This window comes from Colius striatus, chromosome 1, assembly GCF_028858725.1.
Source record: "Colius striatus isolate bColStr4 chromosome 1, bColStr4.1.hap1, whole genome shotgun sequence".
NCBI lineage: Eukaryota > Metazoa > Chordata > Aves > Coliiformes > Coliidae > Colius > Colius striatus.
The window spans coordinates 66,390,410-66,407,907 of NC_084759.1; the positions used below are offsets into that span (position 1 = coordinate 66,390,410).

The 17,498-nt window shown below is 40.5% G+C and overlaps 1 protein-coding gene across 1 annotated transcript in view; it reads right to left on the reverse strand.

Annotated features, from left to right (window-relative positions):
• EIF5B (eukaryotic translation initiation factor 5B) overlaps positions 1-17,498 on the reverse strand; it is a 40,436-nt gene that overhangs the window by 20,767 nt on the left and 2,171 nt on the right. The window contains exons 2-6 of the mRNA XM_061997809.1: positions 3,462-3,587; positions 3,290-3,374; positions 2,303-2,954; positions 1,614-1,834; positions 999-1,149 (exon numbers count right to left, since the gene is read on the reverse strand). Coding sequence (XP_061853793.1) covers positions 999-1,149; positions 1,614-1,834; positions 2,303-2,954; positions 3,290-3,374; positions 3,462-3,587 — 1,235 coding nt within the window. The remainder of the gene's footprint in view (positions 1-998; positions 1,150-1,613; positions 1,835-2,302; positions 2,955-3,289; positions 3,375-3,461; positions 3,588-17,498) is intronic.

The following is a 17,498-nucleotide window of genomic DNA, read 5'->3' on the forward strand; positions in this document are numbered from 1 at the left end:
ACTGAGGTGCTGGAGAGGATCCAGAAGTGGGCTACAAAGATATTAAAGGAGCTGGAGTATGTCTCCTATGAGGAACGGCTGAGGGATCTGAGGCTGTTTAGCCTGGAGAAAAGGCAGCTCAGGGTAGACCTTATCGATTACTAAAACTACCTGAAAGGAACTGGCAGCAAGGTGGGGGTCAGTCTGTTCTCCCTAGTAACAAGCAATAGAACAAGAGCAAATGGCCTCAAGTTGCACCAGGGGAGGTTTAGGCTGAATATGAGGAGGAATTTCTTTCCCGAAAGGATTGTCAGGCATTGGAATGGGCTGCCCAGGGAGGTGGTGGAATCACCATCCCTGGAGGTGTTTAAGAGACAAGTAGATGTTGTACTAAGGGAAATGGTCTAGTGATTGATAGGGCTGGGACAAAGGCTGGGCTCAATCGTATTTAAGGTCTCTTCCAGCTGAAATGATTCTATGAATATATCCGATAAATTTATTTCATTGCAATGGAAACAGTGTATTTGATGGAAAGCTCCTATATACCCTCCTTCTGAATTTAAAGCAAGAGGATATACACTGTTCTGAGTACTAGCTAACTTGGGATAAAACAATGCACTTGCTTAAGCAATGCCATGGATTAATTCATGAGGATCCAGACCCCTGGTCTCACAAGAGCTGCAGCATAGCCCATCTGCTTTTCCTACCCTACTAAACAATGGAAAGAAAGTGCTTTTTCTTAAGTTCTGTAAATAACATCTTTAAACAGCAAGTGAAATGTACTAAAAAAGTTAGATATTTAAACTGTAAGATGAATACAAACAAACATTTAAATCCACTTTAAAAAACGCCAAAGGGGGCCACACACGCTGCTTTCCTTGACAGCAATGCAGCTTTACATGGGAGTAAGTCAGTGTTTGCCCTCCTAGCTCCAGATAGAAAACATAAACAACAAAAAAAAAGAAGGGTGAAATTTTCTCTTTTTTTTAATTATTAGTCGTCAAAACTCTATTGCTTACCCTGAGCTTGGAGTAGTTTAAGAGTAGCCTCCGCTCTGGCTCTGGCTTCCCGTTGAGATTTTGTTAAAAGTTTTCCTTCCTTCTTCAAACGCTCCTTCCTCTCTTTTTCCTTCTGTTTCTTTCTTTCTTTCCTCTCTTGCTCCAGTCGTTCCTAGAAAAAGGTTAAAAAATATGCAAAAATTTTAAAGCCTACTTTAGAAAAAAAGCTGGTTAAGCAAAAGTTGGTGGGTGTCAGGAGGTTGGGACATCCCTTTTTTCTACTGTAGCTAGCAACAAGACAAGGGGTAATGGGATGAAGCTGGAACACAAAAAGTTCCATTTAAACATAAGAAAAAACTATTTCACTGCAAGGGTGACGGAGCCCTGGCGCAGGCTGCCCAGAGGGGTCGTGGAGTCTCCTTCTTCCTTGGAGGTCTTCAAAACCCACCTGGACATGTTCCTATCCAACCTGATCTAGGTGACCCTGCTTCTGCAGGGGGGTTGGACTAGATGACCTCTAAAGGTCCCTTCCAACCCCTACCATATTAAGGACTAACCAACCTACTGCAGCAGTAAGGGTACATGTTAAGACAACTCTCTCCCTCATTCCACCCTCAGAGTTAAGATACACGGTACCTCCTCTTTGCGCTTTGCCTCTAGTTCCTCCAGTCGTCTTATGCGTTCTTCCTCCTCTCTCTTTGCCCTTTCCTCCTCCTCCTTCATTTTAGCCAAGGCTTCTTGCATTGCTTTAACTGTGGCTTTACTGGGACCCTTCTTCTTCTCTTTCTCTTTTTCTTCTTTCTCACCCTTCTTTTTCTTCTTGTCTTTTTTCTTTTTGTCCCCCTCATTGTCATCAGCTACAGAAAGAAGAGGCACACATTTAAAGAGCTCTGAAATGTTAAAGGTACTCTAAATACAATTAGCATTTCAAATACGATAAGTAACATCAAACGAGGAACATTTTGACTGGCCGCTCTACGTAAGCACTTTATAATTAAAAAAGTAAAACTGTCCCTTAAATTCCAAAGTCGGGGTCTGAAGTACTAAAGCAACAAAATAACTGGGAAGTAAAAAAGTATGTTTGCAATACAGAAGTGTAAGCATATACTGTAATGAGAATTCACTATCTGCCCTTTGTTTTCCCACGTACCTGAACTAACTACAGGCCAGAAGAAACAGCCACACAGAGAGGCAGATATGGCGACCAAATGTCTGGTATTCCCAACTCAGAGTAAAGCAACAAATCATCCTCACTGCCCCTGACTCTTTGGCCTTCTCATAGAAGCTACTGTTTAAAATACAGTTTTAGAAAAGGTTTTACAAACCCTCTGTTCCTGCAGGAGCCTCTCCTTTTTCCCCAGGGCCAGAGGTTGTCATAACTTCAGGAGAAGCCTTCTCTTCAGCTCTTTTTGGAGCTTCCTTCGGCTTTGCTGATTCCTTACCACCTTCTAATTCCTCTTTCTCTTTCTGCTTCCTCAGTTTGGCTTTTTCTTCCTCACGTTTTTTCCTTTCACGTTCTTTTTTTTCAGCCTTCTTCTGAGCCGTTGTTTTTACTTTGAATGAAGGTTCTTCCTCATCGTCCCCACTTTCAGCAGCAGGAGCAGATTTAGTTTTTTGGTTTTTCTTTTGTCCTTTTCTAGACTGGGAGATGTCATCTGATTCGTCACCGCTCTCACCTGCAGACACTGCGCCCACACGCTCTTTGCTTTTCTTAACGTTAGTTTCATCTTCTTCTGACAGATCATGCTTTTTATTTGACTTCTGAGCTTTCCCTTTGCTTTTCTTAAGCTGTGTCTCATGATCATCATCATCACTGCCAGAAAGCATGTCTTGTTTTGCTTTCTGAGATTTTTTTGATTTTTTATCTTTATCTTCCACTTCCTCACTGTCATAGTCATTTTCCAGATTGGCTTTTTTACCCTTTCCTTTCCTTTTCTTATCTTGCCTTGATAAGCTTTCTTCGTTATCATTTTCAACCTGGTAATTGAGCAATTCAATAAAAATCAGCCATGAAAAATTATTTGCTATCGTGAGCTAAGAAGTAGCACATCAAGAAAAACTTCTCTTGAAGTTTTCAAGACAAAGTTTGATTGGCTTTCAGTAATTGCCAGCAAAGAAGACACGGTTTTAGTAAAATCTTTCACTATTGACTTTACTAATAAAATCATCAAGTATAATTAAAAATACATGCTAGCTGAATGTTTCACATAAGATCTCGAACTACACTGCAGCACTAGAACTTGTCTGGGACAGAGGTATCTTGTATTTCAAATATTTCCTATTAAACAGCCCACTTCCCTCTCAGTGTTCACCTTTCCTGTAGAAGGTTCCCTGTCAATTTTCCCTCCTTGCGCCTCTATTGACAGTTCTTCAAGCTCCTTCAGGATATCATCTTCACTAAAATAAGAAAGAAGTTATGAGACATAAATAACTGAGCTTTTGTATATGGAAACAAAATAAGACAGAAAAAAAATGGCAACTTACTCAAAATCTTGTTTCTTCTTATCTTTTTTCTTTTTGCCTTTAGATTTCTGAGGCTCTTGCTCCTTTGCAGCTCCTGCACCTTCTATCTCAGCAGCAATGGCATCAATATCGATATCATCTTTTGCACTGCAATGTAAAAGGAAAGCAGGGTTAACAAAAGTTCAAAAGTCAAGTTTACATAATTAGAAGTCATCTGCATAAAACAAACAAAAACTTAAAAATGTAAAATCAATCACAAAACATACCTAATGCCAGTGCAAAACACACATTTAACACATTTAGCTTTTTTCCCCTGTCTTTTACCAATAGGTGTAGTTCAGATGCACTTTTTTCCTGACTCATACCACAAGAACTGAGCAAGGACTAAGTCTAGGTGTAAAAACCTCTGGTCACTACTCATGCTCACAATCCAATTGTAAGAAAGGAGATTTATCTATTCCTTGCTTCGCACTTAGAACTTTGGTACTCGGATGGAAACTGGTCTATTAAAATAGAAAACATTAGGATGCTACTTTTATCACAGCTTGCAGTTTCAAAAACCATTTAATTGATATGCTATTAATATCTCATCCAACTCCCTCTTAAATACTGTGTTCAAAGAACAGAAAACTGTTCTTTGTTTCACAATTTCTGCCTCAATTATTACCACCCACTCAGAACAAATCAGCCAGACAAAGGCTGACCCACCAAATACCTGAATTTGTATCTAAAATAAGGGCAATAAATTTCTTTCAGACCCAGGATCTGCAAGATATCAGCCAATTCTAAAGTACCAAAACTTTGGCCTTGCCAATTTACAAGCCTAGAAGCTGAACATCAATAAAGAAATTCAAGTACTTATTCCTTTAAAGATTCTGAAAATCACTAAGTCTAAGTTGTATTTCTCTTTCCAAAAGGAAAGCACTGAAAGAATGAATCATTTTATAAGTTGACTTGAATGCTGACATTCACAAGTTCTTTTTATTACAAATCTTGGGCACAAGGCAAGTCACCCAGGCACTGCCTGTATGTGACAACAGCATAAGTAAGCAACAATGCACTTCCCTTTTTTTTTTTTTAAGGCCAAGATTATTTATATTTTCAAGATTTTTTTTGAATATACACTGAACAAACCAAATAAAAAGCAGCACAGTGAAGCACTTCACTACACAGCATCTTTATTACCAGAGATATTTACTGTTAGTCAAAAGAAGAAAAAATATGCCTTGGATATACCTGGTACTTCTTATGTGCTGACATGGTAAGTAATACATTTCTCAAAGACACGTAACTCAAATAGTTAATTCAAGATTTCTAAACCCATCCCCACTTCCCTCAAGATGAAAGAATAACTTTGTGGGGGGCTATTTCCACCTTAAGAACAGCTAACTTGATGTTTCAGTGATTTTAAGAGCTGTTTTTATATGCAGTTTAACTGGCTGTGCACAGAGGGTAGCATAGACAGCTAAAATAAAAATGTCAACAACCATCTCTAAACACAAAGTTAAAGCCCAAATATCAGGCTAACTATATTACATGGAGGCCCACACACATTCCTCTTCATATTAAATGCAGCGTAGCTGTTCACTAAGTACACTTGCTTACCTCCTTCAACTCCAGGAGTTAGCGGAGAAGACTGAGACAAATCCAAGCTTGCAACAGTCTAAAGAGACTAAGTTCCACTACTACCTTTTCCATGACACTACTACTTCCAGTGCTACATGACCTTAATCACACAGTTGACCAGACAGTAAAGTGTCAAGCTGTTAAACAGCTTATAGTTGACACAGATATTCTCAGCACTGACTTTTCATATTGCAACTTTGTAGAAAGTGATGCCCAAACGTAAAATACATGGGGTTTTTATGCTACTAGCAAAGAGGATGCTTATGGTACCTTACATTTTCCAGGATACAAGATAGAATAACAGGGGCTATTTGTCTTTAAAGCAACTCACTTCAACTGAACCTCAAAGGAGAAAACTTCTTTGGGGGCAAAAAGGTCTCTCAAATCAAACACTGAAAAAAATTTAATTCACAGACATTAATATTTAACACCCAGCAGCAAGAACAGTTTAGGAATAATAATGAAGATTGTTCAGCTGTCATAATAGTGGCATGAATATAGTAAAAGAGACTTTCCAACCTTGGCTTCCACTACTTAATAGTCAATGTTTTTTGAGAGATCTGTACTTCCCACTACATTTCCATTTTCGAAGTAGTGACACAGCAAGCTTCAAACATGTGAGCGTTGATGAAGTAACAATTAAAATTAACACTGCATAGACTTTATATATAGAATCATAGAATGGTAGTTGCTGGAAGGCACCTTTAGAGATCATCTAATCCAACCCTCCTGCAGAAGTAGGTCCATCTACACCACGTCATACAGGAACGTGTCCAGGCAGGTTTTGAAAACTTCCAGAGGAGACTGCACACCCTCGCTGGGCAATCTGTGGCTCCCTCACCTGAAGAGTGAAATAGTTTCTCCTTATGTGTAAATGGAACTTCTTGTGTTCCAGCTTCTTTCCATTACCCCTTGTCCTGTCACTAGATACAACACAAAAAAGTGACGCCCCAACCTTCTGAGATCCATCATTTAGATATTTGTAAATATTAAAGAGATTCTCCCTCTGTCTCCTCTAAACAACCCCAGTTCTCGCAGCCTTTCCTCATAAGGAAGATGTTTCAGTCCCCTGATCATCTTGGTGGCCCTGTGCTGGACTCTCTCCAGAAGTTCCCTGTCCCTCGAGCTGGGAAGCCTAGAACTGGACACAGAACTCCAGATGAGGCCTCATCAAGTGCAGAGCAGAGGAGGAGCAGGACCTCCCTCGACCTGCTGGACACACTCTTCCTGATGCATCCCAGGATGCCATTGGCCTTCTTGGCCACAAGGGCACATTGCCGGCTCATGTTCAGTTTATTCTCAACCAGGACTCCCAGGTCTCTCTCTGCAGAGCTGCTCTTCAGTAGATCAACCCCCAGCCTGTACTGGTGCATGGGGTTGTTCCTTCCCAGATGCAGGACTCTGCACTTGTCCTTCTTGAACCTCAGGAGGTTCGTCTCTGCCCAACTCTCAAGCCGGTTGAGATCCCACTGAATGGCAGCACAGCCTTCTGGGGAATCAGCCAGTCCTCCCAGTTTGGTGTCATCAGCCAACTTGCTGAGGGTACACTCTGTCCCCTCATCCACGTCGTTGATGAAGACGTTGAACAAGACTGGCCCCAGAATCGATTCCTGTGGAACTCCACTGGCCACAGGCCTCCAACTCGATTCTGTGCCATTGATCAGCATCCTCTGGGCTCTGTCATTCAGCCAGCTCTCGATCCACCTCACCGTTCACTAATCCAAGCCACACTGTCTGATCTTTCTAATGAGGATGTTATGGGAGACAGTGTCAAAAGCCTTGCTGAAGTCTTGGCAGATGACATCCACTGCTCTCCTCTCATCTATCCAGCCAGTTATGCACTCACCGAAGGCTATCAGGTTGGTCAAACAGGATTTCCCCTTGGTGAATCCATGCTGACGCCCCCTGATAACAAACATATGAGGTAAAAGATGGTTAACAGAATTGAGGATGAGTGTTCCATCACCTTTCAAGGGATGGAGGTGAGGCTGACTGGCCTGTAGTTTCCCAGGTCATCCTTCTTGCCCTTTTTGAAGGCTGGAGTGACATTGGGCTTTCTTCAGTCCTCAGGCATCTTGGCTATCTTCCATGAACGTTAAAAAATGGAGAGCGGCTTAGCAATAACATCAGTCAGTTCCCTCAGCACTCTTAGATGCATCACATCAGGACCCATTGACTTATGAGCATTAAGCTTGGCCAATAAGTCTTTAACCTCTTCCTCATCCACCAAGGGAAGGTCCTCTGTTATCCAGGCCATCCTACTATCCTTGCTGGACTGGGCTTCATGAGGGCCAGCCCTGGCCATAAAAGCTAAAGCAAAGAAGGCATTCGGTAGTTCAGCCTTCTCTGCATCCTCTGTCACCGGGGCACCCTCCACATTCAACAGCAGGCTCACATTGCCCCTCATCCTCCTTTTGCTGCCGATGTATCTGAAAAAATCCTTCTTGTTTTCCTTAACTTTACTGGCCAGGTTTAATTCTAAAAAGGCTTTAACCATAATGGTTGCACCCCTGCATGCTCTGGTAATGTTCCTGTACTCTTCCCAAGAAAACAGGTCCTCTTTCCACTTCTCACAAATGGCTGCTTTCTCCCCGAGCTGTGCCAGCAGATCCTTGCTCATCCATGGAGGCCTCCTACCTCCTTTTCCTCCTTCCTTGCATGTTGGGACACATGGATCCTGGGCTTAGAAGAAGTGACACTTGAAGATCAACCAGCAGTCTTGGGCAATTCTACCATCTTGGTTCTTATCCCATGAGACTCCTCCAAGTAGATCTTTGGCATCTTCAAAGTCAGCTTGTCTGAAATCCAGAGTCACAATCCTGCTTGGTTGTCCTGCTTCTTCCACATGGGATCTTGAAATCTATCATCTCACGGTCGCCTCAGCCGAGGCTGCCTCCAACTTTCACATCCCCAACGAGACCCTCCTTATTTGCTAGCCCAAGGCCCAGCAGCACACTCCTCCTCCTTGGTTCCTCAACCACTTGTGACAGGAAGTTTTCATCAACATTCTGCAGGAACCTCCTGGACTGTGTGTGCTTGGCTGTGTGGCTTTGCCAGCAAATATCAGGATGGTTGAATTCGCCCAGGAGGACCAGTGATTGTGATCGTGAGGCAGCTCTCAGCTGTTTGTAGAAGGCCTCATTTACTTCCTCCTCCTACAAGATCAGGTGTCCTGTAGCAAAATCCTACAACGGCATCACCTAAGTTACCCTGCCCCTTAATTTTCACCTACAAACATTCAACCTGCCTCTCATTCCTGCCCAGGCAGAGCTCAATGCACTCTAATTGCTCTCTCACATAGGGAGCAACTCCACCTACTTGCCTCATACAGCAATATATAGTTATAATTCTTCTTAAGAACTGTGAAGCAAGAATATGATTGGAAAGTCAAGGAATGAAAATACCGGCTTTCATTACTGAGTTTATTTCCACACTGACCTTGAGTTTCCTTACCTTTTAAAACTCTAATAATATTCCACTAAGATTTCATAATAAAACAAAGCTAAAGATAAAGACAGTACCCTCTCTCTCTTCCTGGGAGATTCTTATGTCATAAGGAGCCCAATGCACGTAGATACGTAACAGGAGAGCCTCTTTCTGTTTAGAGATATACCCAGGAACTTTCTCCTGTGAATTTTTTTAAGTAGTCCCCAAACATGTTTGAGAAACCCAAACATTCTTGCAGGAACCTCCTCCTCCAAGTCCTCCAAAGGTTTCTACACAGCCCCTGTTGCACTTCCATTTCGCATTCACAAGGGTCCTAACCTCAATCCACCAAGTGCCTGATATGAGACCCTGAAAGCACCAGTAAGCTCATTTTTCAATTCTGACCTCAAATTGCTTTCACATGTAGACTTCATATATAGAATCACTACCTCATGATACTTTGGACTCAAAGGAGTGTTGCTGTTGATCAGGTTCATACACCCAAGTAACTTCATGTGTCCCCAGGCTCAAGGAGGTCTGGAAAGCATGAAGCTGAAAGCAAAGTGCTATTGCCCTGCTGAGAAAGGATTATTCGCCTGATTTTCTTTTGTCTCTGTTTCAGAAGTGAAGTGACCTTTCTTGTTCATACACTTTTGATTCCTGCCTCTATTTTTGCTGCTAGATATAAGAAGAGTTCTGATATTCCTAAAACAGCATTTCAACGCAGTAAATTATGGCAAGAGTTCAGCGTGTATTTTACTCAAACCTAAACAAGCCATTTTCAAAACATTAAATGACTGTAGACATTCCTCCATGAAGGGCAAAACTATGCAGTGGGAGAAGACATAGCAGTCAGCATAATTAAAGGAGATGGCAGTAATCAGTAAAAAGTATGCAGAGATCACTACATTTCAGATATCAAGTACAACTATTTTTCTTCATAATTATTTTGCTGATAAAAAAAAAACCAGTGTTTTGCATTTCTGCTATGTAATTTCACTGTCTTTTGCCATTTAAGCATGATTACAATGAAAGACTTCAAAATATTCCAAAGCACTTTAAAAAGAGCACATAGAAACATTCACATACTATACTGAAAAATATTGACCTTACCGCCCTAGAAATGACATCATGAAGTCATCTGTTGCCCAAAAGGGTTCTAGTACAACTTGTCTGTATAGACTATGAAAAAAATCTGCATTACATAAGGAAAGCCTCTTCTGAATAGATGTAAGATGCTGTGCTAGTACATCATTCTGTAATAAATCAGGATCAAAAATATTCAGGCCATCCCAAGTAAATGTTTGGAGATTTTTAAGACAAGCATAGGCAACAAAGGAAAATCAACATCTCATGGAATCAAAATATCAAGTCAGGTCAGCAACACAAAGTGACTCCAATACACCACCTAAGCTATTGGTGTTACATGCTAAGAAAAACCAGTGAAGAATAAAACTACAATCTCACACCCTACCTGTAAGAGAAAGTTGAAACTTTTTCCAGCGTGAAGGTTAAAGCAGAGTTAGGAAGTAAGTGAAGAGCTGTCACCTACCGCTGCAAAATATGATGTAGGAATACAGCCAGTAGCTCTCTTACTTGTAAGATCCCACACAGTTGCAAGCTCTTGAGTCAGAAAAGTTGAAAAACCTCGTGACTGATAGATACACAGTCTGTTAGAAAAAGAAACATTGCACTGTTTCTCTTGCTAGTACAGCAAGGAAACAACACTTAAGACTAGAACTCCAGTGAAAGGGAAAAAGAAAAAAAAAAAATCAAACCACAAAACCCTCAGCTATTACATAGCATCTGGTGAAAAAGCCCTAAAATAGCACATATCTAAAGGTTTTGGGCTTTTCTTTGAGGGGCGGGGTGTGAGTTAAAATATGACAAACAAACATTGTTTTGCAGTAAGTTCTTTTTCTGATGCAATGACCTGCAACAGCCAGAACCTAGAAATTCCCTGTGGAAGCTCATCATGAGGCCAGAGTTCACTCTTAACACAAGCTTTGATTTACCAATGTTCAAGCTTACGTTAACCCTCATTTCCACATACTAGAGTTTGCTTTAGTCTTCTATGGTGTGCTTTGCCATTTTGCTTAAAAAAGACTGAAACTGTAAAGCTGCATACTTTCCAACACTTGTTACACAATTAGCAAGATGTACTGTCAAAGTTTAAAGCTTCACCTTTTTATTTAAGACATTACAGGTATTAATTAGTGCACATCTCACCAGAACAGCAATTGCCACGCACCAAATCAAGATTTAAACCTACAATTCTGAAATGAGATTAAAACCATAAGAGCTTCCTAACAAAGTATTTCAGAATAGTTACAATAGTTACAATTCACTTTCATTTTCTATCCCTTCTCCTACCTGGAAGGTTAAAAAAATTCATCCCAGTACTGGCTTGGTTAATACATTCACCACATAGCTTCCAGACTAAGGACAGCTGCGTGCAACATAATCTCACTTATGGATAAATCTATGCACTTAAAAGACTTCTTGGGCATTGCCCCGGAAAACAAGGCCAAGCACCACGAAGACAAAATCATAGCTTTGGAAATGAGGGTCAATAGACTTGTAGCATTTCTCCTTGCTCGGTGAACCTCTGCATAACTACCCTTCCTTGTCAAACAAGCTCCTCCAGCTTTTGGTGCAGGTCCTAGTGAAGTACAGCCTTGCAAGTCAATTGAAACTAACAATATTTCACAGATGCTCTCTGTTAACAGACAAGCAAGACCACCAGCACATTTTCTTCATGCTCTTTGCTAAGACCACACATGACTCCGAGTACACTTACTATAGTACCTACAATACCTATCCCCAAACACAAGGCAAAACCTCACTGTAAACAAGCACCATGTGTCTACATGTGACAGAGATGGCATCTTGATGAGGCAGCAGTAAGACAGAGAGCAAAGGAAACTATTAATCCATACATGAACTCAAAGAGTGGAGCAACAGGATTAATTAGCAGTGTACAAAGGGGCTGAGTTGCCCCCATTTACATCAATTTGACTCTATTAAAATTAGTTAAAAGAAACTGCAGAAACTAAATAGAACAATTCAGCCTAAAATGAGAACAAGTATTTGCCGACAAAGTCAATACTCTCCTGCTGAAACTAAAACTAGAGGGTCCAGGCAAACTCAAAGATAACAATTATTTTTTGATCCACTGCACTGACCAACACAAATATGATTACTAAAGCTTGGCTTCATCTTACAGCTGACTGAGATAACAAGTCAAATTACACTAAAAATAGTTTAGTTTGGATTGGTTTTAAGCCCTGTAAAGATCAAGTTCAAAAGTGAGAAAACACTGAACAATTAAAATGACTAAAAAAAATTCATGTGCATGGGGCAGAAGAGTCAGTAAGTCAACACAGCAAGAAAGTTGCATCACTACTGTGAACTCGCTGCCCACATTCCTGCATAATCAGAACTCATTTTTGCTGAGGCAACTTTGGAAATATTTCATCATTTATATGACATCAGCTATTCAAACCACCTTCAAAGGAAAACCACTGTCATTAAGTCATTTTCATTTGCCTAAAAAAAAAAAAAAAAATAGTCCTTGAACTTCAAAAAGACTAAAAAGAAGCTGAACCATCTGCTTCCATCTGTTTGCTTTTGCAATAGTTTTAGACCAAGTAAAACCAACACCTTTAGGCAGGCCTTTACCCTTACTTCCCCAGAGCACCTTACCCATCCTCTGTAGAGGTGGATCATAAGCCAGGTAATAAGGATGTCTTTCTAGATACAAGCTTATCCAAAAAATGAGCAAGTTGCCAGCACTGAACAGCATTGGTTTTCTCATCAGTATTGAGATAAATTGGCATTCTCTGTCCAAAAAAGTTCTTTCGGCGTGACCGATTTAAAATGCTACGTAACATAAACCACTTTGGAAGTAATGATTTCATTGTTCAAAATCAGGCACCACCAAGTTGGTCTTCAAGTGGGTTATGAAGTGTAAAATGCACACATCTGTTGCCTAAGCAAGGCTAATCAAAACATGAAAACAAAGCCATGGTCTTTTTCTCATTCTTGACTATCAAAGAACATGAACACTACGAGTCTCTTTTTACAGCACAAGCAGTTGCCTTGTTTTTCCTGCTAAAAACATTTAAGTTACCTATGCCTATGACTTTGAAATTCATTAAAGGACCACAGGCACTCCTTCCTCAGCCAAAGAAGTGAAGGAGTGTCCACCTGAGCACCAACTATGCAACACACAGCTACAGCTGACAGCACTTAAAGACCATAAACAAACAAACTCACAGCCACAGAAAAAGACCACCCTCCCCTTGCCTCTTCCTCAAACTATGGGGTAGAGGAGGGGAGAAGTGACTTCCTTTCCCACTCCCAGACATGCTTTCCCCTCTCATCAGCTCAGGCAATCCTGCAGCCACGAGTCCTTGCAGAAAGCACTTTTTTGGTGGCAGATGAAATCACACACCTGAGTTCTACTGTAGGCATATAAGCATTTAATCCACTGCAGTGGAAGCAGTGGCAGAGTAAAACCACAAGGTTTGAAACATCTGACAGCTCAACTGAATTAAGTGTGATGTGAGACTACATCTTAGCTATTTTTCGCTAGCATGATGAAGGAAGCTGGTGAAGCTACCTAATTACATGAGACAGCAAGGAAGTAAAGTTTGACTAAAAGGGTAATTGCTTTTTATTCAGGCTCCCAGACAATGATTCCATTTTTAATATTAAAGAGTCATGCCTTCTTTTTCAAGTTTGGCTGGGGACGAGTGGAATAACTATCAGCTAAGCAAAACCTTCTCACAGAGACATAAAAAAACATTAGCTTTTAACTCCAATAGATTCTGTAAAACAGAAAGTTTACACAACTCAGATAAAGAAAAAAAAAAGCAGCAGCAAACCACAACCTACAATTCCCATTTTAAAAAGATAAAACAAAACTTCAAGATAAAAAGTTCTGTTGTGGCTAGTGGCTGGCAACACAGAGCTCTGGAAGAAAGCAGTTTCTCAAGGTTCAGGTTAAGTATTTACATCCCAAGAAAGCAACATGACTAAAAGCATAGCATATGAAACACTAAAAGAACCTGCACTCGTTCTTCCCTGAACTAGTTCCTTTGGGTTTTGTCTGTTGAGAAAAGGTGCAAAGATGACAGAAATTGCTTCCAATTCCAGTGTTTCCAAACTTCTATGTCCTACGTATCTCTCGCTGTACAAAAATCAAAATACATCATGAAAATACCATCTAGAACACTTTATGAAATACACTTTAGATTGTCCATAAACCTGATGAACAAAGGATGACCACATACATTAACTATAATTACACCACACACTTCATCTTACAGCGTGTATCTAAAGAACCATTTCAGTGTTAAGATAACGCATAGAGAAAGAATAAGCCTGCTGTTTGCAGCACTGATGAGTAACAAAAATGCACATCTTCTATAACATACCAACTGCTTTCAAACCAGAACACCCACCAGACTGCACTGTAATTTAGCAAGTACAAACTTAATGACAGAATTAATTATAGGCAAAAATATTTATTTCCTCTACCAGTCTAGGGTCTACTTTTGTGGAGAGAGTCAGAGGGAGGAAGAGAAGCAGTATCCTGCAAGCATTGCAAGTTACTAAACTGGAGATTTTATCCAGCAACCTTCACTCCTAGGCAGCTTTTAGGCTACAAAAAACAGAACCAGTGTACAGCAATGCACATGAGCCCAGAATCAGAACTAATACAATTAAAACCAGTATGTAGAGGTGTCAGCTTGTCTGGCTTGGTATTGTGAGTGTCAACAACAAAGTTTAACTCACTGTATAACTCTCCATTCTGAGTGAGGCTTTCCAGAGATCTTCAGACAACTGAAAGAACAGTTTCTGCAATTCCTGCTGGGTTTACAATGTAGTATTTTTGTATTTTTCAAAAGCAGTAGTTATACATAAAGTTAAGGTGCCTTCATGAAGGTAACAGGTGAAGAGAGTAAATATTTCAGCAAGAAAAGCTACACTTAATAGTCTACTTTGTATACTGCAATGCTTTTTAGTTTATGTCACCGTTATCAGTAAGTATCTAAAGTTCCTTAAAGTATTTTTACAACAATGCTTTGCTTAAAAAAAACCAACAAATACATAAAAAGAGTTTTCTTATAAATATGAAATGCCTGCATTTAAAACAACAGGTTTGGGAGGAACAGAAATACATATTTGCTTAGAGCAGGTTGACAAATTTTTGTAGTAGAAAAAATATTTTGCATTATTTCACTCCATCTTTCAGTATGAAACCCTGGCATCTTACAAATGATATTTGCAAAACAAGGATTTGAAAGGTTTATCAGCCTTTCTCCTTGACATAGATGCAGAAAGCTTTGCTTGTGGAAATATGTTTGAGAAGTAGAGGTAGTTATTGTAAGTTTTCCAGTGTACAGAATGTTCCTAACTACAGGTGTCTGTAAGCTCTCTAGGCTTCACAGAACTCTCCTACACAACATTTTGAAGACTTTATTGAACACACTAATGAAAAAGAGCCAAATAGAACACCTAGTAGACATTGCCAGCAATTTAATTTGCAGAAGAGAAAGCAATATATAGCATCAGCAATAGTGCTGCAAGTCTTATTTTAGCAGCAGTGTTCACTCTTGGCTTCAGAATCACAGCTGGCACCTGTAACTTCTAAAGCAACGTGTATGAATGATCAGAGTGCTATGCCTAGGCAACAGTTCACAATGTTAAAGGGCACAAGAATAAACATGCCTAAAGACAACCTAACAGTAAGCTAAGCAAAACTACTAAGACAAGACGAAGATGACTTACAGCTGGGGAAAGAGGAAAAACACATGAAAAGCCAAGACCAACCATCAAGGGGGAAGATCCATGTTCCAGACAGGAAATAATTTGTAATATACAGTATATAGCACACTTGCTTGCAAATCTAGAGCAGTAGTTTGAGGATTTATTTCAAAGCACAGTTCTGTAGTTTACAAAAGCCTTTCTTCCCACACATTTGAATAAATTAAGTTTTAAAAAAATCCTACACTAAATTCACAAAGACAGCAGGGTAAAACCTTGACATACCTTCTGCCATTACAACTCCATCCAAGAACCTGGACATGACAAGTTACTGCTTTGGAGGAGCTAGACCACATATCAGAACATCTACTCTTCTATTACGAAAGCCTGAAAATTCAGATACCTCATATTTTTTATTGAAATATTTGCTATGAAGTTTCATTTGAAAAAGATCTATCAACACACCCATCAAAATTCCAAAGAGGAAATCATTAAAGCAACTTCTGTAACACCTTATGAGCTATTTATGACACAAGACACTCTCCACCTTTACATAGCACCTAATACACCACTCTGAGTTCTTCCTTCAGAGACTGTATACCTGTCCATTCTAGAGAAGTATGTTCCTCATTGACAAACGCACAACAATCAAGCAGCAAGGGTCAACAACAGAGATCCAGAGGAGAACAACAGAGTTACTGGTACAGTATAAACAGATTTGTAGGTGTATTTGTTCAGGTAACAACCTCTAGTCCTAAGAGGCAACAGTCCTGCATTCTCATTCTTTCCCTACTCACCATAGCTATCATCTCACTCAGGGTCTTGTCCCTATGTACTTACACCAGCTTACCATGACAAAATCCATCCTCATCCTCATTTACCAGCACACTTCCTAGATGTATATCAATACCCATCAGTGTGGTCTCTACTGTACTCAGCAGAAACAAAGGAGGCAGAAACTACACAACAGGAGTCAAAGCTATGGGGGCGAGGAGAGAAAAGCGGAGTAAAGATTACATACCTTCCACCTTCCATAACTTGTCTCACTATACCAGAAAATAAGCAGAAATCTCCTTCTCACGTTAACTCTCAGTCCAGCATTCACAATACAGACATACCACCTGCATCCTCCCACTTTCTTCCTCTGCACAAGTTATGTCAATGAGCTGCCACATGCCTTGGGAGCTGCAGCCAAAAGGGATGCAGGGGACTGTACCTGTAATGTAACTGTTAGGGAAGAAGAGAGGAAAAAAAAAAAAGAGAAGGAAACAAACACCACATCGCACTGAATTGAAGACTCTGGAGGCAAAACTAACTTGAAGTCTTTGATTACATAGTGCTATTCCTTTCTCACTCTACCAGGAATGGAAGGGAGACTGATTAGGGAGACGCTGAAGTCCGACTTCAAGCTATTGATGCAAATACACAATGCAGCCTTGTCCCTCAAAGGAACTTGACATTCATAGGGGTGTCAGCTAGAACCAACACCACCACACAATGAGGGTATCTCTGCAGACAGAGCCTATTGCACAACATCAACGGTCTTCCATATCCATCCTCAACCCCATCCTCTCAAATTCTCTGCTTTACAATACAATCAGTCTAACTACCCTGCCCTTCCTCTCAAACACATATCTGTTCAAATTACTCTTCCACATCATCCCTCCCATTGTCATACAACTATGTAGCCCTGCAACAGTGTATTGCCACAGCTAGTAGTAGTCCATAAGCTCTGTACTTCATTTGCAAGGGCTGTCAGGCTTACTTTGGCTGAACTGTTCTTGATCTGCCTGCAATCATTACTTGATTTAGCTGTGACTGCAACTTCTCTAATGGTCCAGGTACCTATGCCTAATTAGTTCCTCTTTTGTTTACCCAGGCCTGCTGCAACCACAGATTCCCACAGATTGCTGTAACAAGCAGTTACTCTGTAGAGAATGAGATATTCAGAACTGTACAACAATGATGTACTGTAGAGAAATACAGGCCTGGTATGGTAGCAGAAGCCTTGGGAAGTGGAGACAGCAGATGCAGCAGAGAAGAGTACAGGCACAAGATAAACAGAGATGGCTTGTACAGGACTCGGCACCGCACACCCCACAACCCACCAGCAGCTGGCTAAGAGAAACGCAGACCAGGACAAAACTGGTTTTAGCAGTAAGCAGCAAGAAAGAAATGGCATCTAAAATATAGCGTCTTTTGCATATTTGGATGTAACATGGAGCTGCACAC